This window comes from Haplochromis burtoni, unplaced genomic scaffold (genome assembly GCF_018398535.1).
Source record: "Haplochromis burtoni strain Fernald_Lab_line unplaced genomic scaffold, NCSU_Asbu1 Contig_8, whole genome shotgun sequence".
Taxonomy (NCBI): Eukaryota; Metazoa; Chordata; class Actinopteri; order Cichliformes; family Cichlidae; genus Haplochromis; species Haplochromis burtoni.
In genome coordinates, this window is record NW_024582369.1 from 2,014,201 (window position 1) to 2,039,137 (window position 24,937).

Consider the following 24,937-nt stretch of genomic DNA (forward strand, 5'->3'; position numbering starts at 1 on the left):
CATGTGCTCATCCAGGTATGTTTATTGTTTTCCAGAGTGCACTGATACGACACTGACCACAGACAAGAGCGAGCATTAGAAAAACAAAAAAAAACTCATGTCACATTTATGTTTATGTCTCATCAAAATGGTTAATAGATGGATGAATACTGCAAAAACAGAGTGCAGCATCTAACAGCTGAGTGATTATCCGAATATTGATTAGACAAATGTATTAAATGTATCGAAAATGCTCCAATAAAGCCTTGTATGATTATATCTGATACATGGCACGTGACCATAAAAACGTAAATCTGTCAACATAGGCAGCGCTAACGTATCTGTGGCAAGTTAGTAGATGTGTTGCTCAACCACAAAACGCACACAAAGAAAAAGGATTTAACTGAGCCCAAATGATCGACAGCTTGAACGTAATCACAACTTTGACACCTGGTGTCCTTTTGTTTATCAGTGGATCCTTAAAAATGTATATTTACATGATACGCATTATTTATATATTTTTTTATAGTATTAAATATCCTAATCCTACATGCACAAAATGCAGTGTTGTACAACACAGAGAGAGTTTTCTCTGATAATCATAAAAACAACCTTCTGCAAAAGGGCTGGTTTTAAATGTGTAGCTCACGCCTCACCCTTTTTCATTCTTCACTGAAAGCGTTACTGACCACACAGGGAGGAGGCTCAAGCCAACCGGCCCTTACAGAGTTACAGTCTATCAAATAATTTAATCTCATGGTAACTAAATTCTCCATATAACAGTACCACTCAACTCATATCACTTAACTATTTTGTTCATTCGCCTTGCATAGTGTCAGTCTATTTTACATTTACTGTTCTTGGGCTGGTCTTCAATAAAAGGATTTCACACATACACACACACACACACACACGCACAAAAAAGTAGGTAATCATATATTATACAACACACAGCCTCCTGTCAGCTAATCTCAGTGGGCTCCATGAGGAATGATGTAAGTGTCGTCTATGGAAACAAACCGAGCGTATTGCACATGGGTCTTTAAGAAAGCTGACTCAAGTGACTGAATAGCTTACAGTACTCAATGAGGGAACAAAAATGTCACCTCTCACTCTCAGATCATTTTGGCTTACAGCTACTATGCGCAGAGTGGAAATGCAACAGTGTTGCAGTGATCATCGCTCTGTACAAACACTTACTGCGTAAATTATTGCACCACACGTGTTAAGTGTTCCCTGCACCAAACGTTACACAGTAAATGAGATAAAGAAATGAGCACTGAGCAAACTCCCACTTGGCAAAACACAGACATGGGGGCTGCGTGGCTGTAGTGAGAGGGAAAAAAAGGGGGGTCAAAGTTCAGTTTACTGTATTTGTGTGTTCGGTCAGAAGGAAGTTAACTGAGAACAGCCAGTTTTTTTTTTTTGACGACAAGCGACTCTGCTTTCCACAATGGGGTGAGTCTATTTGGGCCACTCCACTGTGGCAAAAAAGGGGTGAGATTTGATATCGTCCACACCTCCCACACCTGCCCCCAGTCTCTCTGTCGGGTTGTACTGGAGCAGCTGCACAGGAGCACAAGACAGAAATTGAAGAGAAAAAAAAAAACATTAATGAAACTAATAATTTAAATGACACAAATAAACCATATTATTTCGAAAGCCTTTCTCGACTTCTGAGTTACAAACAGTACATCTGACAGTTTCAAACTACCACTAGCTGTTGCCTATAAAAGTATAAGCACTGTTTTGCATACGATGCACCCAAAAATACCAAAATCAAGACATCAGGCAGATCCAATAAATACGGTATACAGTCTGTATATGCTGTCACCTTGTAGGCATAGCCACACTGGCTTACTGTTAGCTTCATGCTACATTAAGCAGAGAGAAATCCAGGCTGACCACATTAATATATATCCAAAGATTACCAAATTTTGAGGATTTGCAATTAGCTCTAAGATATTAGCACAGTGCCAGCTGTGTTATTAAGGACATGTCCATCATCAGTAGTGCATGTTCATCTGCCATAATCTGACTGACAAATGCATACTGTATATTCCTTATTATTTAATGACGTTAAAGTGAAGCTTGGCTTTTTTAAAAATATATTCGAAGATTTCACTGTTGTGTCATTGCACTTCTCAGAGATTACTAACATGTCTGGTGGAAAACATCAGTGAATGTCAACCCATTTCTTCCACTGTATTTGTTGCATACTAACCACTACCACTACTATAAGAAAGTATTAGTTGTTCTTCCTTTGTTCCTGGGAAAGCCCTACTCAATATCTGTTTAGGAGGGAAACCTAATTCTGTGTACAGCATTTAAGTTAGTAGTAATCACACTAGACTCTCACCTGCTCTAGCAGAGATCTGGCCTCATCCGAAACAGACTCGGGGATGTTGAGCGCTGTGTGACGACCGATTCCTGCTGGATGGCAGCGCAGCAGAGACTGTGCAGAGGGAAGGAGGAGTGGAAAGAAGAGAGGTAGATAACCATCATGTAAACACACAGAATATACGGACACCCGCAGAGCACAAGTCAATGTTAAAGCACCAGGACTGGACAAATAGGGAGGAGATCAGAGAGCGAGAGCACCTGAAACAACACTGATCACACCAACTGCAACAAGCTAATGATTTCAGCACTGTTGCTCTTTCTTGGAGCCGTCCCTCTGTGTGTGTCACATGAAGTGAAAATCACAGGAAAAAGAAAGAATGACAAAAACATTATTGTGTTTGGTTCGTTTGTTCTTCGCTTACACAGAGAATGCTTCCTGGAAGGGACAGCAGCTCATCACCGGTAAATGCGAAACGTTTTTTTATGTTTTGAGAGGTAAAACCTGATCAGGTCAAATTATCAGTTCACTCAGAGGAAAATAAAGCAAACCTAATCCTGCAAGTGAGAAAAAGTAAGCAGTAAGACCTCCAAATGCTTTCCTAACCACAGTATATAGCCCAATTGTTGAAATAATTGACAATAATGAGTGTAATTGCCGCTTGTTGTAAAAGCACTTTTCTCAGTGCATCTTCACTGACAGGCTGGAAATGCTAGAGCAAAATGTGTGCACCAAGCAAAAGCCTTAAACTGTGTGTGTTTGTATGGGGGGGGGGCCTGTGTGTTTTTTCCATCAGTTAGGTCGGTTGGCTCTCTCTCTCTCTCCTGATACGTGCTGCAGGAGTTCTGGCTGCGTTCCTAGCCGCAGTCAAGACTGCTCCAGGCAAGATCTTATCCTGCAAGGATCAAGAGACACTATGTGTGCCTGTGTGAGTGTATCGTTGCCAGGACTGTACCAAGACATAATCATCAAAGGAGACATCTGTGTCACTCAGTTTGCTTTTTGTTTATTTATTTGTTTTGGGATTTTTTTTTCTTTTTTTTTTTTACCCAGGTAAGTAGTTGTTTATTGTTCCAACACAATGGCCCTAACCTAACACCCCGACTCATGTCTGAGCCACTGAAAAGAAGCGCTGATGGCTGATATGAAAATGTGCCCACTGGCAATCAGTTAGAATTTATTGAAATTTAATAGACAATGAAAAATTGAAGGGACGCTCTGCACCTGCACTGGCCGTTTGTGCTTGCATCCGTGTGCGAATTTGTCCTTCAAGAGAGCAGCAAGTTATAATTAGCATGTGTTTGTGTACATGCATAACAGCTATAAATGTATCCGTTATCTTCAAAACAAAAGGCTCTGAGATTCTCCCCTTTCTCCCAAGCTGGTCTTAAAAGATGGTCCCCTCTGATCCTGGACCAGCCGAGCTGCAGCACCTTGAGAGCTGCCCTGGTCTTCACCTTCCACGGCGATCTAAGGTCGGTGTGCTCCAAGCCCAGCGCTGCTCTAGGAGCCAGCAAAGAGGCCCGGTGAGAGCTGACCCCATGGCCCAGCAGATGGAGCTCAGGCTGGGGGAGAAAGTCACACCGACACCCCTGGCACTCCCTGAGAACCAGAGTAAGAGACTGCAGCCAAGACGCACCTCGCACAAACACGCACACACCAAAACAACAACCTCCACCTACTCAAACACATACAGACACGCGCGCAGAATCACACACAACCTGGCACGACCATAAAGAGTGTGAGAGAGTTGAAAGCCAAGACACCTACAGACATCCCACAACACCTTCGCAACAAAGATAAAAAAACAAAACAAAACAGTTTTTGTACTTTTTGACTCACCATGCCTGTCAGGAGTTCAAACAGGATGGCGCCCAAACTCCACCAATCACACGATGCCGTCTCCTCACCAATACCTCCCACCTCTGAAGCGAGAGCGAGAGGAGAGAGACAGAAATGATCAATAAATTAAAAAGCAGAGAAATCATCTGTGTGTGGGAGAGGAACCCAGGTAGCAATAATAAACTAGTGACAAATGTGAAGTCGGGATATGATCAACCATACAGACGTGGAGTCGTTGATCTTAAGCCTACGATAAACTTTAAGTATCTTGCTTTTGTGCCACTGTTTCAGAGTAACAACTTGGATTAATATTTTGCTGAATTGTTGCAATCAATTCGAAATGAGCACAAAAACGTGGCCACACTCACACACAAAGTGTGTGTCTCATAAAAGGGTGATTTGCATAATAAAAAGCAGTTAAATTGAGGAAACCGTCTGTGCTGCAACTTCACGCCATCTGCATGACCTGACCTCAAACACAAACACACACACTCATGCAACACACAGACACTCAGGCAGCACATATACACACACAAATCAAGAAAGATAAAGCAGGAACACTTGAGAAAAAAAAAAAGAAAAAAAAAAGTAAAATATGTTGTTCATTTTTCTTTACTCCCACATTTTCTTTTAGTTGAGCTCAGGGCTAAAACTAATGACATCAGCTTGTTTGAAGAAAAATAATTCTTCATTCAAGTATTTTTTTGCTCCGTAAAGTGTCAGAACCTAGTTTCCTATTTTACTTACATCCCAAAATTATGTATTTTGTTCAAAAACCTGACAGAAATAACTGATCTACAACCCATCTGGCAGGCTCCGCAGCACAAGTCTAACTAAGACACAGAGAACAAGAGTGACACTTGTTTGCAAAAGTCAAGCGTGTACGGCAGCTCCATTGGGTACCAGATGGCCTCTTGTGCCGCTTAGTGTTCCTCTCCTCTCCTGTCCAGAGGGAGGGGGTCTGGTCGCCCACTGGGCCGGGACCCAGGGTCATGGTTGTGTGCGCCCAGGGACCTGGCTCCTCAGCTGGAGGAGGATATTAGACAAAGACCCCTCGTCTCCTGGAGGCTGCTGAGAACTCCAGGGGACTGTGCAGCTCTCTTGCAGCCAAGGTTAGAGAGGGCTATGATACGACTTGCATGTTTCATATACTCACAAACACACACACGCGCGCACGGCCAACTGAGCAACCAGTCTTCAGGGCTCCCCAGGACTACTGTTTTGACAGCCAAGGAGAGAAGATCGTCATTGAATGGACCAGTGATACCTGTGTAGTTATAAGCTGGAGGGAAAATACTGGACACACACACACACACACGCGAACGTCTCAGAGCAAGGTCGATGTCATCACAATGGATTAATGTCTAAGGAGCTGCAGGGAGAGTACAGTGGAGCTGGCTACACTTACCGCTCTGTCAGAGCGAGGCAGGAGAAAGGGAGATGCAGAAAGAGAGGAGAGGATGGGCGAATTAACTGCATCCACAGGCCATGGGTCGTGCAAAGCCCAGTGTTACGGTGTGCTACACGATGTGCACATTTTCCACACTGAGCATACTTAAACTAACTTTGCATTGTATTTCTTCAACAGCTCAAAGAAGAAGAAGAAAAAAAAAAAAACACACGAGAATTCTAAGACAACAAAGGGATACAGACAAGTTCAGCTCCAACGCGACAACAATACAGTGTGTTCACCTCATGGCCTCTTCTTCCCTTTCCCCTCAACAATGAAGTTCCCTCCTACTTTGTATCTTAATCACACTTCATCTCCTCCCTCCTGGGGGCCATAAGGAACTTTCTCTCTTCTCCTCTCGGTCTGACTTCCCTAAAAACTTAACCGACAGTCATTACCAAAAGAGGAAGTCAAGTATATGCAGGTAGGAAGTAAGGAAGGATTGATGTTTGCTGTTCCAAGGCAAGGCGAGCACTGTGTGTAAAGGATCTCTCGACAATTTAAAACAAAGAGATTTACACAAGACATGCAAGGTATAAATACATTTGTATAAAAAGATTCCATTATAAAAACGATATGACGAAACCACAAAGAGACTGTGAATAAACTTCAAGTTTATGGGAAAAACTAAAGAAAAGAAAAGGCCAAGACCCTACACCGTGCATGAATGGAATCTCTGGATTAAGAAGGAACTTTAGATCAACACGAACATCTACAAATATACACACACTTGTGAACTTTTGACCAGTGTCCAGTTTTGCCTGCAATCTCAATGATAAACTAATTGAAAACTCCTAATCACGTGTAAGTTGGGCCAAGCAGATAAAATCCTTTAACTAATCTGACTAACAAGCAAACAAATCTTAGGATGTCTTTCTGGGAGTTCCTTTCTCAAGGTATCAACGCACAAACTGATCTACTAATGTTTGCAACTACCATTAATACATTTAACATTGGGGAAAAAAGGATATCTTATTTTTTGCACTTGATAATGAAATGAACTGACTGCGCCATTTAGTAAATCTGACCCTTAATTTTATGATGACACGGGTCCAAAGCCCCGACCAACATTTGGAACCAGTAGCTGTGAAGTCCAAACAACTTTGAATTGATTTGTAGTGAAGGTTTCTTCTAATTAGACAAGATATACTCAAATGTTGCCAGTAAAATGACCCCATATCATAACAAAGACACCAGATCACCTCCACTCTAGGGGGCAGGGGGTGAATTTCTTTTTCCATCTGCATGTACATGTATAGCCTCTCAGCCTGGGGAAACATTAGCAGCTGAATTATTTGACATACATAAAAAATGTGAGCAATGACAGTGTCACTCAGAATCTGGTCTTTCATCTGACTTGTTAGAGTGACATACCAAGATAAGGTAAATCATGATATAATCCAGAGGTGACTGGTCGATAAATTTGCAGTTGCCTTAATGTAGCTCAGAGTTCATGTCCACATCAAGATTCCTGGCATATTTACAAGCAGAGTAAACACACTGAAATAGTAAAGCAGAAGTACTTTAAGGCTTCAGGGTACATGTTCTTCTTTGTATAACCTTTCAAAAAATAATGAGATGATGGCTCTGTGTCAAAAGGAGAACTAAACTGTAACTTCAATCAGATCAGGCGTGGCTGAGCAGGTAAAAGGACTTAAAAAAAAAACAAACAAAACAAAAACAATAAAACAAACAGTGGTTATGATGATCGTGTCCTCAGGAACTGCCTTGTCACCTCAGAGAGGAAGAATATTTAATTTCCCTTTTCTTAGAAATCGAAGACAATCGGTTTTGGCTGTGCTTCCTTCTCAGCAGAACAATAAACAATTCCCATTTCTGCTCAAATCAGGTCGTGTTCGCGCAAAGGCGGTTTTTTTTTTGGTTTTTTTTTTTCTTACCAGGAACAAAACATTAGCCATCTGATGTTTATCAGTAAAGAAAAAAATGGTGAGAAAATAAATAAGCAGAAGTGCTGGACAAACGGATTAATGCCCTGCTGCCGATGCATTTTCCAAGAACACTCCTGTGTTTTTTTGGGTGTGAATATGTGTTATTTAAAAACATGTTTCTCTCCTTCTGACACACACACAGCAGGCCCCCTGCTAGCTTTCTGGCAAACATTCATAAATCTGTCATCAGGAATGAAGCCATTGCATGAGTTGACCCTGTCTGGATAAACAGCAATGCATAACAAGGGCAGGAGAGAGACACAGACACACACACACACACACACAACACACACAACACAACACACACACACACACACACACACACACACACACACACACACACACACACACACACACACACACACACACACACACAATCACACATCTAAAGACATATGCATGTCCATGATGTAGAAGTCTTCTGGTGTGACATAAATAAATAAACAAAGTGTGTGACAGCTTCTACATTTTAATGAGTCTTTATGGATGAATTTTAAATAAAGATGAGGCAGAACGAGACGCTAGAAAGAGAGAGAAAGTTGCCAGCGTTTGAGTAGGACAGTCGATATATGTCGAAGCTGTCTTTTCATTTAACAGCAGCGTAACACACCCCCTGTTGGCAGCTAAAGTGCATTACATCCTTAAATTCACATGGGATCAACTTGTTTGACTAACTAGACCTTTCACACTTAGGCCGAGGTGGGTTCAGTTTCAGCTCAGTTCACAGGTCATCTGCCTTTTATCACAGAACCACATTTTCTTCCCGGTCACATATTGTCATAAAATGTTTTTGATGCTACGGCATGAATTACACTAATGCGAGCCAAACACATTTTTTCAGGAGGAACTGCAGATGGCTTAGATGAAGTAAAGGTGTCATTATGTTGCTGTCTCCTGCGCCTCTTACCATTGACAGACGCTGTCAATGATGACTTCCATTGAACTAAAAACTGTAAGTTTTGGTTTAACTGAAACATTTTTATATCATTTTAAATGAAATATATTTATGGGTACCAAATATGTACCAAAAATACATGAGGATAGAACTTAAAAAGCTTGCATAAAATACAATGCATTAAAAAAAATCTTTTAATGAGGCTATATTTACTGGATAAGCATCATCCGCATATTACAGTTTACTCATCAACCACGCATTTGAGACTAGTGTAAAAATTACCACTGCTTATAATAACTGAAGAAAAATAAACAAGTGGGATGTCTTTGCTCACCATTTAAGAGTTTAAGCTAGCTTCCACATCACTCACAACACATGTCTCAAAATGTATGCACTTCTATTAGTAAGCTGTTAAACAAGCTGCTGCCAAGGGAATAAAAATGAACACTTTGGATATTAAAGAGAGCATTTGTTCCTTTCAGATTTATTACAAAAGTGAGACACTGTACGTTCTAGACAAAAGGAGGATTTAAATCTGAAGTGACCTTCCTGACTTGAGCGAGAGGATGAATATGAAAGAATAGCTAAATATAAGTGTGTGGGAGAGTGAATGGGTGTGAGGGTCATTGTGAGTGTCTCAGAATGCATCCAGTGTTTTCAACTAGCCGCTAAAACATTTTGAGAAGATTAAACACATCACGCACACTCTGCCTGACAGCCTTAGTGTGAAGCCACCTGCTTAAAAGACCAATACATTAGACGGCACACATACATGTATAAATGCCCAACCACGCACGCTGAAGGGCTAAGTAGGGACTCGGTGCTGTAGTCTAGCACCAGTTTGTTTTAGGCAGCTTTTAAACAGCATGCCAGAGCTGCCACAAGCAGGCCCGCCATGCTACCAGTTGACTGCTGCACAACAGCGCACTCTACAGGACATCAGAACAACTACAACGAGATTCAGCAACTCACATTTGTGGAGGAAGAGTTAAAAATGAATGGTGTTTCTTATTTATTCTTAATATACTGACCAATTAGAAAGGTAAATAAAATGTATAAGAAGTATTTTAACCCCATGAAAGATTTGTGTACATTTATTTTATTTTGTTAGTTTTTCAGTACTTCATATTTCATTAGTTTATATAAAAAGGAGCTTTTCTTTGCAAGCTCCTTTGAGTATTATGGTGGTGGGAATTAACAAAAGTCAGCATATAATTAACTGCAAATATACCCACTAACTGATAAAACGAAAGAAATCAATAGAAAAATGTACTGAAATCTTTGCATATGTCTCACCTGGCGCACAGTACATATTGGCAATGGCCTGTTTGTCACAGGATTCCTCCACATCACTCCAGCTGCAGAAGTAGGTAAGCTGAACGTGACCTAAGATGAGAAGAAAAGACAGAAAGCGTTCAGCTTGGAGTCTGTTAAACATAAATCTGTTGCTCTGCCTCTCATCAAACCCACACGTCTAGTGTCACCCAGACACTCAACTTTTCAAACTGTTCACCCCACCTTTAAAGCACTTCCTTCCTCCATTCCTTTCTGCCGCTCTACATCCCTCTGAACTTTTCAAGCACACAGCCCCAGCGATTACTCCTGTTTAGCGGGTACCCGTTAACGCTATCATTAGAACTAATGGTGTCATTAGGTAGCCGTGGCCATTAGCCTGGGCTAGCCAGACTGATGCACCACACTAGGCCGTTGATGGGCCCTTTAGAACAATAATTACCACCAGGGAGACGAAAACAGCCACTCAGCTAATTAGATGCTTGTTGATAACGAGGTGGAGAGAGATGATTGTAGGACGACAAAAGAAGAAGTTGAGGGGGAATCTGTGACCTCATGGTAAAACAACGCTTTCGCTTCTCAGAGAGACTTCATTCTGCTAAACAGATTAGATCACGGCTGACTGATGAAGGCTGTGGACTGTATCTTTACAATGCAAGTTATCCAGTTTGGGGAGGGAAAAAAGGGCAAATTAAACATGACAACTGTTATATACAGTAGCTGCTTCATGGCGATTTATTTATCTCTTTTTAAACCTGGTTTTGTCCAGCTTCTGGTAAATTTAATCAAGATTAGATTAATCAAGTGCGCATTTAATTTTCATATTGACTGTTAGAGGTTTAAATTGCTTCCCTGGTTTCTTGTTTTAGTGCATTTTATCGTTTCATGTAGGGCTGTGCGATATGACTAAAATCTCATATCCCGATATAAAACATCTATCGTCCCGATAACGATAAAAATCACATTTTCTGTAAATTCTGTGAATCTCGGGTAGCTGAAGTGTTTCCAGCTGGGCGTCGTGTACCTGGAGTCGACTGTTTCAAATGATGCAAGAAACTACACATTTTTAGACATAAGTTGTAACGGCCGCTGTTTTCTTTGTGAGTATTTATTACACGGCGTGCTGCGGGGAAAAGCCTGTTCTAACGTTTGAGTCTAAGGTTTATTTTTTAGCACCTGACGGCTCTTTTTTTGCTTCTCATCCGTAAATACTCTGCATACTTTTTCACGTGATTTCGTTTATTTTGAAAAGACTCAACAGGATCTTGAGCTTTATTGTGAAGGATTTATGTGGAAACTAAACAAGCGGACATGCCATGGTTTTACCATCGTTGTTGCTAACGACAATGCATAAAAACAGGCGCTTGTCCGTCAGTAGTGTGGTTATATTAAATATAAGAGAAAGAGAGAACTTTAAGAAATTAATATAGCCACTACAGTAGGGCTGCTCGATTATGGCAAAAATGATAATCACGATTATTTTCACTGAAATTGAGATCTCGATTATTTGCCGATATTTATTTAACAATAACAATGTATTGAATAATGACTTTAAAGATTGTCAAAAAATAATATAAAATAGTGTGCAAATACTGATAACAGTGCAAATGTTTGCAATATAAAAAATAAATGAAAGTTTACACACTATGTCTACTTGATCCACGTCTGACTCCGCAAACCCATAATGTTTCCACACCACTGAAGTTTTTTTTTACCTCTCTTTTCAACCAACGGCAGTCACTCTCCTCTCCAAATAACTTCTGCTTAGCTTTCCGAGCTTCCCTCGGGTCCTCTTAATCAGCGGTCCCCAACCTTTTTTGCGCCACGGACCGGTTGATGCCCGACAATATTTTCACGGACCGGCCTTTAAGGTGTCGCGGATAAATACAACAAAATAAAAATAGTACCGGTACCGAAAAAAAGAAGATTTATTCATAACACACGTGAAAAGACCCAGGGAACCCGAGTTAACGATAAAAGCGATAACAAAATAACGCTAAAAACTGATAAAAACCCTGAAAACTATACATTTCACACTTGAGCCTCAACTCTCGCGGCCCGGTACCAAACGAATCACGGACCGGTACCGGTCCGAGGCCCGGGGGTTGGGGACCGCTGCTCTTAATTATTGTGACACGTGTTCGAAATGCAGAGAGGTGCGCTCGATTTTCCACACGGAGCAGCGCGAGAGTAAAGCACGAGGGAGGGGCTAATAATCGGCTCAGTCATTTTTAATGATCGTTGAAAGCCCAGATCGTAATCGAGATTAAAATTCGATTAATTGAGCAGCCCTACACTACAGTGACCATCAAAACGATGAAAAATATTGCCGTAAACTGTTTATTTTGCGACACCACGAAACAAACGATAGCGTAAAATGAAACGATAGACGTTTTTATATCATCCGATATATATCGTTATATCGAACAGCCCTAGTTTCATGTGTAAAAGTCCTTAACATACATGTTACCCATATACCCAGTAATCCACCAAGAAGTGACGGGAATGATGACTTGGGGTAGCTATTACCAAGGTTGGAAAAGTATGGTAAACTAGACTAATTATTAACATTCTGTCATTAAACTGCATATCCTTCTTTCTTTACTTATCAAACATAACTAAATATTAATTTTGATCTTATTCCTCTTTAAGGACTGATTAAATGCCCGACAGAATAAAAACAAAACCCTTAACACAATTATAAAGGGTATGGACAAAAAAAAAAAAGTCTAACCTTGGTGGTCAAGCAGGATGTTATTGGGATTTAGGTCCCGGCAGATGATCCCTTCTTGGTGTAGAGAATCCAAGGCTGTCACCATCTCTACTGCCCAGCACCGTACAAACTCCTCCGGGATACGAGCTTGGGAAGCAGCCAACGACAGCTTGTCCAGCTCGGCAAACAGCCGGGATACTTCTTTATCAAATTCGCTGCCACCTGTATTACTAATAACTCTTGATGATTCGTCATCAAGTCCTAATAAATTCTCAACCGCTCCACAGGCCTCTGTGCCATTTGTGGCCGAGTCAGAGCCTGTGCTGTTTGGAACCAAGTCTGTGTTTACTCTTGCACTGGGCTCTAGTTTCTCACTATGAGAATCAGTGTCTGGAATGCCTGTGTCAAGAGGGAGGTCATTATTTTGGCGTTCAGAGTGGATAAACATTTTGTCAGAAGCCTCTTGTCCCAATGCCAGACTGTAGTCATCCAAAAGCGAGTTGAATGGAGATGGAGATGCAACACTCGTGTCACAAGTTGCAGAGGCTGTACATAAAGATGAAAGGTCCTGCTCCAGTGGCTGTTCCTCCTCTTCCTCAGGCTGAGTATGAAGCTGTAAGACATCTGGCTGGATGAACTTTTGTGGAGAGGCCGTGACCTCGAGGCCCAGACACACTCCTGAAGTCTCCAATTCCTCCTGTAAAGAGTCTGCAGTCCCGCTCACTACAGGGAGGTTCACCAAAAGGTCTGGTGGATGCCCCTCATCCTCCACTACTGCTTCTTTAAATGAGATCACTGGCACTGACTCATTTGAGGCTTTATCACTACAGTCCAAACCCCAAAGATCCAACCCGGGACCTTTGACCTCCTGAGCCAGCTCTGGAAGATCTTCAGTTACACCTGAGTCCAGGTCGGACGTAGAAAAGAAAGGGACTTGTTTATGAGAGGGACGCTGCTCTCCTAGTTCAAGGCACATAACCTCGCTTGCACTGTCTTTGCTATCAATACGAAAAAACTCCATTGGCGTGTTCTTGGACTCATCTAAAGACAGAGGCACAGCGGGGGAACGTAAAGGACTAAAGACTTCATTGTGATCCTGTCCCTCACCACGGTTTTGATCGCTGTCTTGGGCATTACCGCTTTTATCAGACAACTCACTGAAGAAGCCTAGCTCCTGAGAACTGATTGGTGAAGAAAGGCTTTCATTGCTGAGAAGTGAGCGGCTACGTGACGATGTGGTGGTCGTTGCATTAGGTACCTCTAATGAGAGCATTTCCTGCTCGCTCTTCTCTTCCTCCTCCTGCAGTGCATCCGGTTCTACTTTCTCCTGTTCGTACTCATTGCAAAGGGTCAAATAGCTGTTGGTGCACTCTTCTTCAGAAGTGGCTCCAGAGTCAGTTTGCTCCACAAGCCTGGGAGGAAGAATGCTTTTAAGAGGAGAAAAGAGGCTCTCGGGTTCCTTCTGTAGCCCAGAGACAGACTCTGAATCAGCAACAGGCACCGAACCACAGCTGGCTGAATCTACTTCCAGCTGTGGCATGGTATGTTGAGGAGAGCGCACGGCAGTTGTGTGACTTTTCTGGATGAAAGGGATGTCAAAGCTGTCCTCTGGGCTGGAGTTATGCATGTATTTTCCAATGTGAGACCACAGTTTCCCACCTGAAAGAAGCAGAGCATTAAAAAGAAAACAGTGCACAATATGGGGAGAACCAGAGGTATCAGAAGTAGAACTTAGGGAGCAGACAGAAACAAATGAGCCAATATTAGCTAGATAATCACTTTCCTGTTTTTCTTTGTGATTATTATCATGAACACATAATCTTGTTCCTAGGAAACAGTTTTCTTTATCTAAAACATTTCTGCTCCAGCGTTAACAATAACAACTTATCTTCCTGTAGACCAGAGGTCCCCAACCATTGGCCTGAGGACTGCTACCAGGCCGCAAAGACAGAAGAAAATTGCTTAAAATTGTATGGATTTTATTTTTTATCAGTTTTCCAGACATTTTTACTTTTCCAAACAATGCCACTTTCGAGTTGGACTTAACTCCTGCACTTAACTTAGTTCTGAGTTTTTTTTCTGCCCCCATGCATCAGTAACTCTGAAAGCTAACCCTCACAAAAAGCTGAGGACAATGGAAAGAAAACTGTATTTAAAAGAAAATGTCAAGAATCCCATTTAAATTGCAGCTTCAGGTGCAACTTTCGCAACAGGTGATTCACACGCTCCACATCTACTCTGTATATTATTGCCCAGCTAGCTAATAAAGCCATGAAACAAGCTCTGGGCTCCCACTGATTCTGCATTATGGCGAGTTGGTATTGATGTGATAATCATGTAATAATTATTGACAGTGCATAATATAAAGTGCGATAGTTATATTTACATTACAAGCTGCCACCCTCTAGTTCATGATAAAACAGGGGCCCACTGCTCTAGAGAACACATTACAGATCGTCTATTTGGAGAGGTCAGGTGACTAAGCTAACCATAACATCAAATTTTACATTGGATGTGAAACACCTTTGATTCTACGCCTCTACACTCTTCTTCCATTCTTCACTTAAAATTTACTGGTACTTGTTAACTACTTAATTAATAACTGACTTAAGTACAATAAAGTATTGGCACACAGATGAGTTTGAGAGTTTGGGGATTTCTATGCAGGTAGAAATCCCCATTTTTTTGACACCATTTTCCAGATGTGCATCTCACTTTTCTGAATCTGAAAATGCTACATCAAAAAAAAAAAAAAAAAAAGAGTGGCTACATACACACAGACATACATACGTATCACACGCAGCTGTAGTGTAAGTAATTGGGAGCTAGCATCTGCTGTGTGCAATTAGAATGAATACGAAGTTCACAGTGATGATAATGATAGCGGGGCAGCTCGATGGCTTAGAAAGTAAAACCATCCACATGTTGTTTTGTCCAATGTCACTCAGGTCACTGCCTCTTTCCGTCTGCCCGTCTATCCTTATTCAGCCTATCAACTACCTCCATGTTAATACTATAAAAGCAGGACTACTACGGGATTTTTTCGTGTAACAGGAGTGAGTCATAATGAGTGAAACGGTTTCTGATTGGCTTTATCAAATCCTGCTGAACATCCCCATATGAAATTCAATACTGTCCACTAATATTAGCACAGGATGGTTATGGAGTACACCAGATTGAATAGGTTACAGGGTGTTAAAAAATATGGCTGCCATTCATAGTATGCACTCACCCACGCACACAGTCTACACACACATCCTAGAGTGAGTGGGATGTAAGGATGCCCAGGTGTTGGCATAGCTAATGAAGCATGGCGCCACCTGGTATTCAGAATAATGACCTGTGACACACACCCATCTCTATCAAACATCTGTCTGGAACAAGGGCACAGAGAGGGGCAGGAGACCGGAGAGTCAGGAGAAGGAGGGGAAAAGAGAGGTGGAGGTAAAGAAGACAAATGAGGGAAGATGAAACAGATGAGACTGAAATGTGTCCCTTACCTTCAGCATACTGCAGCAGAAGAAAAACTGTGTCTTCTGAGACAACAAACTTTCTCAGCTGCACCATGTGGGGCACAGAGCGAGGCATGATGTTCGTCTTCGTCCGCCCACAGTCACTGCTTTTCCTCAAACCCTGCAATAAAAAAAAAAGGAAAAAAAAGATGAGAGGTGAGTCATTAAAGGGAACATATGCACTGATTCAAATAACAAGCATTTAAGTAGAAGATAAGAAAAGAGTGTGCATGAATAGGAGGAAAAAAAATGTGGCAAAGGAGAAACTTCCCATTAACCAAGTGCTAGTTATGCCCTGTGGCAACCCAAAGTCACCGAATTCATCAGGCTACATACAGCACAAGAGCCGCACAAATCTATCAGCGCTACATGTAAAGTTCACATCGGGAGCGAGAGTGTGTATGCATGCGTGCACGTGTGCGCACGCGTGTGTGTAGTCATTTATGCCTGCGCGGTGCGTTGGCATCTGGCACACGTCTCACACCTGAGAGCAGAGGAGCTGACAGGGACAGGCCCATTAGAATCAATTACACCAGTCACACACAGGGGCTTCTGGCACACTTCACACTTACAGTCAGGACGACGAGGATGCAGGGCAAAAAACCCACACCACAACATAACGCGCGCGCGCACACACACACACACACACACTAGACTTACTTTCAGGATGAAAGTCTCTTGTGTTCTCTTGTCCATGACCAGAAGAACCTGCGATAGAAGAGTACCATTAATTGCAGGACACGAAGAGACATATGCAGACTAAGATGATGTAGTGGTTATGTCCTCCAAAGCAGTTTTTTTTTTTTAATGACCGGGTCAGGACACACATAAGGTTTACTGAGAGATTAATGCAGGCCCCTAAATTACACTAAATTGACACTACTATGTCAGATCCTGTTGTGGCAACCAAACTGCAGTCTCAGCGATATTATACAGAAAAACAAGAATCAACAGAGCTTTAAAGGATATAAAAGACCTAAATATTCTTGGAAATATTCTAGCAAATCTGGCCATTCCTTGGTCCTTAAAAAACATTCAGAACAAAGTGAGAGTCATTTATAACTCTGTTTATATACAAGACTGAGCATCAATTTTAGAGAACATGTGCTGTCTAAAACATGTCACCACAGAGCTATGCAATTTGTCATGACGGAGGCAGTAATTACTAGCAGTGTCATCACTAAACTGTCAGATGTCAACAGAAAGGGAAAGCAAATCCTTTTTTTCCCCATTTAATTTCCCTGTTCTTTTTCACTTTCCCCCTTTTTCCTTCCTGAGATCTTCATTTTCTCCCTTCTTCCTCATTTCTCCCTTCCTCTCTGACATCTCCATCGCTCGTTTACTCCCTCCCTGTCTCAGGGGAGAGCTTGAGCATATGTGTGCGACCCAGTGTGTGTGTGTGTGTGTGTGTGTGTGGTGCATGTGTATGTTTTGAGAGTGCGTTCTCTCCATGTGACCCTGACTGGGACCAAACAGGTGCAGGCTAAATGGATATGAATGGAGCAGTGAGTAAACAGAGTGGCGGTGCTAGCCAGGGTGCTAATATAATTAAGAAACAAACATCAGGGAAGGGGGGAGATAGATAGGAGGGGTGGGTGAGGCGGTGCTGGTGGGGGCAGCAGGGTGAGGACCTCTCTCCATCTGTCCCCGCTGTCCCCATTTAAAGTAAAAGGAGGAAGGAGGAGGGGGTGGAAATAGATAAGAGGAAAGAAAACACCACTGCTGGATAACTTCATCTTTGATTGAGGTTTTTTTGTTTTTGTTTTAACGCCTCAAAGACTTCTGACATATTGTGTATTTTGAGTGCACCTCAGTGGAGTTATACATGTTGGTATTGTGTCAACGTTTTCCTTAGGGTTTGTTGTTGTGTGTGCGTGTGTCTGAGTGAGTGTGTAGGATGAGCATCATTGATTCAGTGTTGTGTGTCGCTCTCTGAGCTGCTTGCCAAGTCATTTCATGGCTGAGTGGAGAAGTTGCTTCGCCGGCAGCTGGTTGAGAGGACCAGCAACCCAAACTGACCTTGTGGTAGTCATAACTGATGCTAAACATACACACACTCAGCCCTTACCATACATCCAGTAAATCTACTGTGTTTTATTACCCCTGATAAAAGAGATGGTCAAAGAAGTAAAGGACACACAAGGAAGAGAAATCTGGAGTTGGATAACATCCATACTCTGGGTCGAAGTCATCATTAAATTAACGAATGTCTGCTAGCCCTGAGTGTAATTATTTTGTGAGAATTCTGCTATCAAATTACATGAATGTGTATTTTAATGAAATGTGTTTTCATTAAAAAATTACTTGGTAGAAAAAAGGCAAACTGGTGATTGGGTGAATGAAACAACACTTAAATGAAGTCATACAGTCAGCTTGGAGGATGCAACACTTGTAAATTGAAAGCATACCTTATCTATGACCCCTAACACCCTGTAAGCTCTCAGCTCCTCAGATGGACTCTGCTGCCCTCCTCTGTTCAAAGAAGAGCAGCACTGTACCCCAAAGGCCTTGAAAAGAAAAACCTTTCAGTGTTTCATACATATGCAATTAAATCATTCATTCAAAAAGATAAACTTATTTCCTTTAATCATTTAATCAATTCATTCACAAACTTATGATGTTTTCACTGCAGTGCGTGTGAGGAACCTGGTAGATGCATGCATATAAAGAACATTTGTGTAATACAATACAGAAAGCCTATGAACCAGCATTTCACTCCCACTCACCACTGTTTGTGTTGACCCTTGACCCATGTTGCTTCTCAGATACTGACTAGATATTTGCTCTGCACGCATCAGATATTCGGCAGTCTTCTTTTTCACGGCCTCTCGCCGTGTAGCACTTGGCTCACCTAAAGAAAAAAATGTAATTAATATTTTTTTAACAAAGTAGATCGAATAGAGTGGAGTCTAAAGTTAAAAGCATGGAATTTAAATGGCTTACAAAGTAAAAATGACGCATTTATGCTTAATAGATCCTTTTTAAGGTACATTTGTAGTGAAATTTTAACAAATTGGACTGTTTCTGGACAATACTTTTTCTGCATTTCAATAACTGCCAGTCTACAACATCAAAGCAAGAGTTCTAGGTAAGTTCCTGAGCCCAAGTGTCACTCAACTACTATGAGACCATATAGAAATTTATTGAGCTCTTGGTCAAACTAACCTTGCACGCCTTGCAGCAGCAAGTCAACTCCACTGCGATAGTATGAAAAAGCTGCCTGGTAGTCCTGTTCCTTCTCCTTTTGGACAGCAAAACAAATGAGCTCACTGGCTTTGTCCAAGTAGTCTGAATTAACGTCCTTAAGGTTGCCGCCAGTGGATTTTTTCAGACTGCTGGGGAAGAGCGGTGCTCGACCTGGCCAGCTAACCTCTGGGTTAGGGGCTGAGGAGGCAGGGACCGGGGCAGGTGATGGAGTGCGACGTACATGCAGGGAGGGCAAGCGAGGGCTGCAGCTGCTGCTAATGTTGGTGGCTCCCCCTTGTGGCTGGTTTGGGGAGGTGTGACCTGAGGCCATGCCATCATCCAACTCAGCCAAAGAGTCTGTGTCCACCGCAAGGGAGGTCAAGTCGCTGTCACTGGATGGGCCTAGGAATAACAGGAATCCCGCGGTCATAACGGACAGCTACAAACATAAACCTTTAACAAAACTACATCATCATCTTCCTCTCTTTAGGGGTGGCCACAGTAGATCACCTGTCTCTCCATCTCACCTCATCCCTAGTATCCTCCTCTGTATGTCCTTCTTCACTACATCCACGAACCTTCTTTGTGGTCTTCCTGTTTTCCCCCTGCCCGGCAGCCCTGTATTGATTGTCCAAAATGTCCACTATTCCTTCTCTGCACATGTTCAAACCATCTCAGCTCTTCCTCTCACGTACTCATTTCTAATCCTGTCTCTTCTGGTCGCTACCATCTTATAAATCTTTAGTTTCACTCTTCTGTCACAAATCACCCATGCTCACCTTCTCCATCCTGTCTTGACTCTTTTTTACACTCACCATTTATTAGATCCATATACATCCCAAAATATTTAAAGTGTGTTTATTGTACATACCTCCATACTCTGATGTGAGAGTCAAATCTTCTGCCCCACTGATATCTCTCTGAACTGAAAAACATATCCAGACATCGCAAAGCAAATTTGAATTAGCACCTACTAATCAGCACCTAAACTGAAAGGAAGATTAATAACAGGAAAGACATTCTGTGTGCAACCCTACCATCAGAGCTACAGTCTGATAGAGTGTCAGCCAGGAACTCAGAAAAGGGTTCCGCTGGTCCAATGAGCTCTGAGCCGTCATGGACCTCACCACCCTGGACAATAAAAAATACTTCAGTCAAAAGTTTTTTGCGATTATTCTTGTGTTTCTGTCAATGTGTACTAGAATACCTTGAAGAAATCTTGGATATGCTGGCTATTGTAAAGAGCAGGGATATTAGCTGAGAACTGCAGGAGATCCTCAGAGCACTGTCTTCTTTCCTCAATCACCGAGTCATCAAAACGACCTACGACAGGCACACACGGATGCAAAAAACATACATAAGTGATGCTTCCATTATGCAAGTGATTATACTGTATTTATTATAACTAGTGCCTGCTTACAGTATAATAACACCAAGCTATCTGAAGTGGGTAAATCCATCTCTACAAAGCAGGGCTGCAACGATGCGTCGATATAATTGATGACTTCAACTATGAAAATTTGTCACCGTGGAATTTTATTCTCGACGCATCATGTTCTAAAACCATGCACTAAAGACGTTACATATAAAACGCATGGAAAAATCTGGAAATCAGTTTTTGACACAACACCGGCACCCTGGAGCTGTGACTTCGACTCTGAATGGGTCAGTTTTAAGCAGTCAAGTTAGTACATTGCGTTAATACCTTGTTTGTGTTCATGTGTGTACAGTAATGTTTATATTAGCTTACCTGTCAGAAACTTTTCATGGATGATGCTTGCTAAGCGAACACTGTTTCAGTTTTGTTGGCTAGTAAGTGAAATGCGATAGAAAGCCATTAAACAGCAGTAGCTACACTGTCTCCTAGTGTGTTTCTCACATTGATATCAGGATTAAACACTGTAATTGGCATTGATCGCTACACCCTCTGAGAAACTATGAAACAAAACCAAATTTGTGATTTGGTTTTATTTCTAATTCTGTTTTGTTCAGCTTTCCTAGTATTAAGCAAAGGCGTATAGATGAGTTTGTCCTGAGAAGAGGCTCTTGCACCTCTCAAATGACTGAAGTCATGACAGAGAGGATCATCAGCATGATTATCAGCAGCTGGGGACATCATCTCAAAGATAACAGTCCAGAGCATTTTCACTGCAATCGTGCATTCATGAATTAAATCATCTGTGAACTTTGGACTGGAAAAAAAATCTTTATGATTTAATTTTAAGCTTTATTTAAACTTATGGACAGAAGCCATTTTTAGTTTCCTATTTGCACATAACTTTTTTTTGCCAAAATACTACTAACACTTTAATTTGTATTACCTAATTTTTTATTTATTTAATTTTTATTCTCACGGAGTTCCTCTTGAGTAATGCTTAAACACATTTGATTATTTTCAAAATCCTTTGTTTCCTGTGTCATTATTTTAATTTGCTGTGGGACGAGACAACAGGGTAACAGCGGGAATAAGAGTTATTGAAATAATCGTTGACCGATTAACTTATCAAAAAAAAAAAAATTGGCAGATTAGTCAACTAACAAAATAATCTTTAGTTGCACGCCTACTACAGAGTCTAACATTCACATTTTTCTTTGTTCAAAATCTCAACAACTCAAAGATGAGGTACTGTAGGATTGAAAGAAATCTCACAGAAGAACAAAACTGTAGAGGAGTAATTCTGTCAATCAAGACAAGCTTTCGCTCTGGATAATTTTAGGGCAAATGTGTGACACAGGGGAATAGAGAAAGTCATCTTCTTACCAAAGACCTTGGCCTTAGCAAAGGGAGGAAACAGCTCTGATTGGCCACATGCATTCTTGTGCAGCTGCCAGAGATTCTGATGGAGTTTCCGGAAATCACTGTATCTCTTCCACACCGTTATCTACAGAAAGGAAGACACAGATAAATCAATCATTTGGGGTTTAAAGATCTATCTACCTTTAATTGAATGGATTATTATTATTATTATCGTTGACTGAACAAAAGCAGCTGATTTTCTACTTGTTTGTAAATGCAATCTCATTGTCACCAATAATGCTATTAAATCACTGCTATCTTGTTAAACTCAAAAATAGCTAACATAACAACCAGAGTACTCCACAGCCTTAAACTCCAGAGACTTTTCCCTTATGTGACTGCTACTAGGCCAAAACATAAATCAATGTAGTCCACATTTTGCTATCATCTTGTGTTTCAAAACTTAAAATACAAGCCACAACAACCAGAGTGAAGCAGTTACTTAGTGGAATAAAGAAAAGCATAATGGCCACATATTGAGATGCTACTGTGGTGTGCGGAAATTTTAGGCTGCTGGATGGTGTGGGGAAAAACTAGGCCAATCACATCCTCCAAACAGGAAGATTACTCAGTAATGGAGGTATGTGTGTTTCTGGCAAAACATCTCTCTGTCTCTTAGAAACACATACAGTAATTGACATCATGCCTGTTGCATTAGCACTGGTTGTGGGCTTAACTGCATTCCTCAGTGTGTTTGAAATGTAAGACAGCATGCATGCACAACACAGACAAGTGTGGTTGGTTAAATACTCTGTAAAACCGTGTAAAATGAGCAAAATAATTAATGAGTAACTTCGGTGTATTTCTGTCCATACCAAGGCATATATAGATAGTAAGCATTTAGATTAAAATAAATAGTGCAAAAGTTAGATATGAACAAGTTTCCAGGTGTAGGCCTAATTATCTGTAAACTACATTTCACAATGTTTCTGGTTAAAAGAGCTAAGCTCCGGTTTCAGGATATAATGTGTAAAGAAGCCATAAAGCCAGATTCTGAAATTCATGAATTAAAACGAGTAAAACTAAATATCTGAAACTGAAATATCTCCTTGCCATTATTTTTGGATGAGAAATACAGTAGCCCTTGTCTTGGTATTTCTCAGTTGTCAACGGTAAAGAAGCACTGACCACTCAAAAAATGGATTGAAAAAAAGCGGCATGTCTTACCTCTTGGACATCCTCTGGGTTCTTCCTGGAGATTATCTGTGTGAAAGAGGGAGAAGAGAAAATCCATGTGAGTGATCCCTATCTCTTGCTAGAGCAACTTCCTTGCAGGGCTGTCACAAAGTGTGAGCAGGGACAAGGCTCTGAGTGTCACAATGACGGCATTATGTACAGTGACGGAAGTCTCGAGTGTTAGAACGAGACATCACCCAGAGTCATAACAAGGACAGCAGCCAGACAAAGACACTCAGCCTGCCCCAGTCCAGTTTTTACAATGCGAATGATCGCTTAAGTGCTGATTAATAATCAGATAAACTCAATCATCAGTAGGCACGCTGCTCTACGTATCTCACCCTATTCCTAGCATCCTCCTGTCACACTAACCCTCTGCATGTCCTCCTTCACTACATCCATTAATTTTTTCTGTAGTTTTCCTATTTTATTCCTGCCTGGCAGTTCTAAATTAAGCACCCTTTGCCCAATATATCCACTATCCTTCCTCTGCATAAGTACAAACCATTTCAGCCTTGCCTCTAAACAACCCAAGCTAGTCAGTCCCTGTGATATAATCATTTCTAATCTTGTCCATCCTGGTCACTACCAATGAAAATGTTAACATCTTCAGCTCTGCCTTCTCTCTTTTTGTCAGTTCCACTGTCTCCAAACCTAAACCTAAACCTAATCTCCAACTTTCTAAACCTTCCCTCTGACATTTACTGCTATCCTCCTGCCAGAAATCTCCACTGGCACTCTCCACCCACTCCACCCAGCCTGCACTCAGATGCTTTAGATGGTTGACCCCAGGTATTTAAACTCATCCACCTTTACGAACTCTGCACCTTGCAGCTTCACTGTTACACTTGCCTCCTCCTCATTCGTACACACGTATTGTGTTTCGGTTCTGCTCAACATGCGGATCATAAAGTACTTCATCTTTAACATCGGCTTTAACACAGAAGTGTTAAATAGTTTTGTTAGCTGAAAATGTAGCGAAACAAAAGAACGAGTTGCCACCTCCTGAATATCTGTGTATCACAACACTATACATAACATTAACTTAGTTGCTTAGCATCAAACCATTAACACCCGGGTTAACTCTGGGTCACATTCAATTCGCCTCAAATCGACAGTGTAAGTTAGCAAATAGAAAGCATGTATTTTGAAACAAGGGAGGGTATGAATGTGCCCATTAGCTACACATATGTTCTCAAAAGCTGTCGCCACTTTTAATTCACCGCCACACGGTTAACCTGACGTTTTTATTTGGGTCCCTTTATAATCATAACAGCTTGGCTAACACTGCTAGCTATTGACATCTAGCATTAGCCTAGCCTTCCCAGTGCTCATCGTCTATTTACTTACCCTTGCAGTGACTTTGTACACAGTGTAGCCTTTCTGGTGCTTCTTGGGATCTGTAACAGTATAAAACCGAGCAAGTTCTCCTCTGTCCCGCTGCGATATCATTCTGATATTGACAACATTGCCGAAGCTACCAGCCGGCTAGCCGTACACATTCATTCTCTGACTGCACAGTCAGTAACATGCAGACAAATAAATCAGAGCGCCCCCTTTAGGAAAGCAACTGAACTGTAATCTTTGTCTACGGAAATGGCAGTTCAATTTGCTACCGGTGCATTTCTTTATTCCGTGAATGATCAGATTTTTTTTTAAACACAGAAATTAACAATTAGACATTAAATCAATAGAATATATGTCACCAAACAGAAAGTCATTTTTTGTGCAACATGGGAAGCATATTATGTCATGTACACCATCCATCCATCCATCCATCTTCATCCGCTTTATCCGGGGCCGG

The 24,937-nt window shown here is 41.4% G+C and overlaps 1 protein-coding gene across 2 annotated transcripts; it reads right to left on the bottom strand.

Moving 5' to 3' along the window:
- Positions 1–24,680, bottom strand: rps6kc1 (ribosomal protein S6 kinase polypeptide 1). 2 transcript variants are annotated; one of them, XM_005914484.3, is made up of 16 exons: positions 24,484–24,680; positions 23,125–23,160; positions 21,922–22,042; positions 20,368–20,483; positions 20,198–20,291; positions 20,032–20,085; positions 19,140–19,562; positions 18,701–18,825; positions 18,383–18,481; positions 16,635–16,682; positions 15,963–16,095; positions 12,484–14,121; positions 9,753–9,842; positions 4,163–4,245; positions 2,339–2,434; positions 1–1,545 (listed from the first exon to the last, which is right to left on the bottom strand). In XM_005914484.3, the coding sequence occupies exons 1-16, from the start codon at positions 24,583–24,585 to the stop codon at positions 1,444–1,446; spliced, it is 3,360 nt and encodes a 1,119-aa protein (XP_005914546.1). In that variant the 5' UTR covers positions 24,586–24,680; the 3' UTR covers positions 1–1,443. The 2 variants fall into 2 exon arrangements, with proteins under 2 accessions (XP_005914546.1, XP_042082119.1); XM_042226185.1 differs by lacking the exon at positions 19,140–19,562.
- Between the last annotated feature and the right edge of the window lie 257 nt (positions 24,681–24,937).

Bases quoted from the DNA above. Each gene is read 5' to 3' on its own strand.
- rps6kc1 (XM_005914484.3), bottom strand. From the start codon at position 24,585: ATGATATCGCAGCGGGACAGAGGAGAACTTGCTCGGTTTTATACTGTT. The intron at 18,826-19,139 runs GTTAGTTTGACC...TTTTTTCTTTAG, and splicing joins GCTGCTGCAAGGCGTGCAAG to GTGAGCCAAGTGCTACACGG. The intron at 4,246-9,752 runs GTGAGACATATG...CTCTCGCTTCAG, and splicing joins CAATATGTACTGTGCGCCAG to AGGTGGGAGGTATTGGTGAG.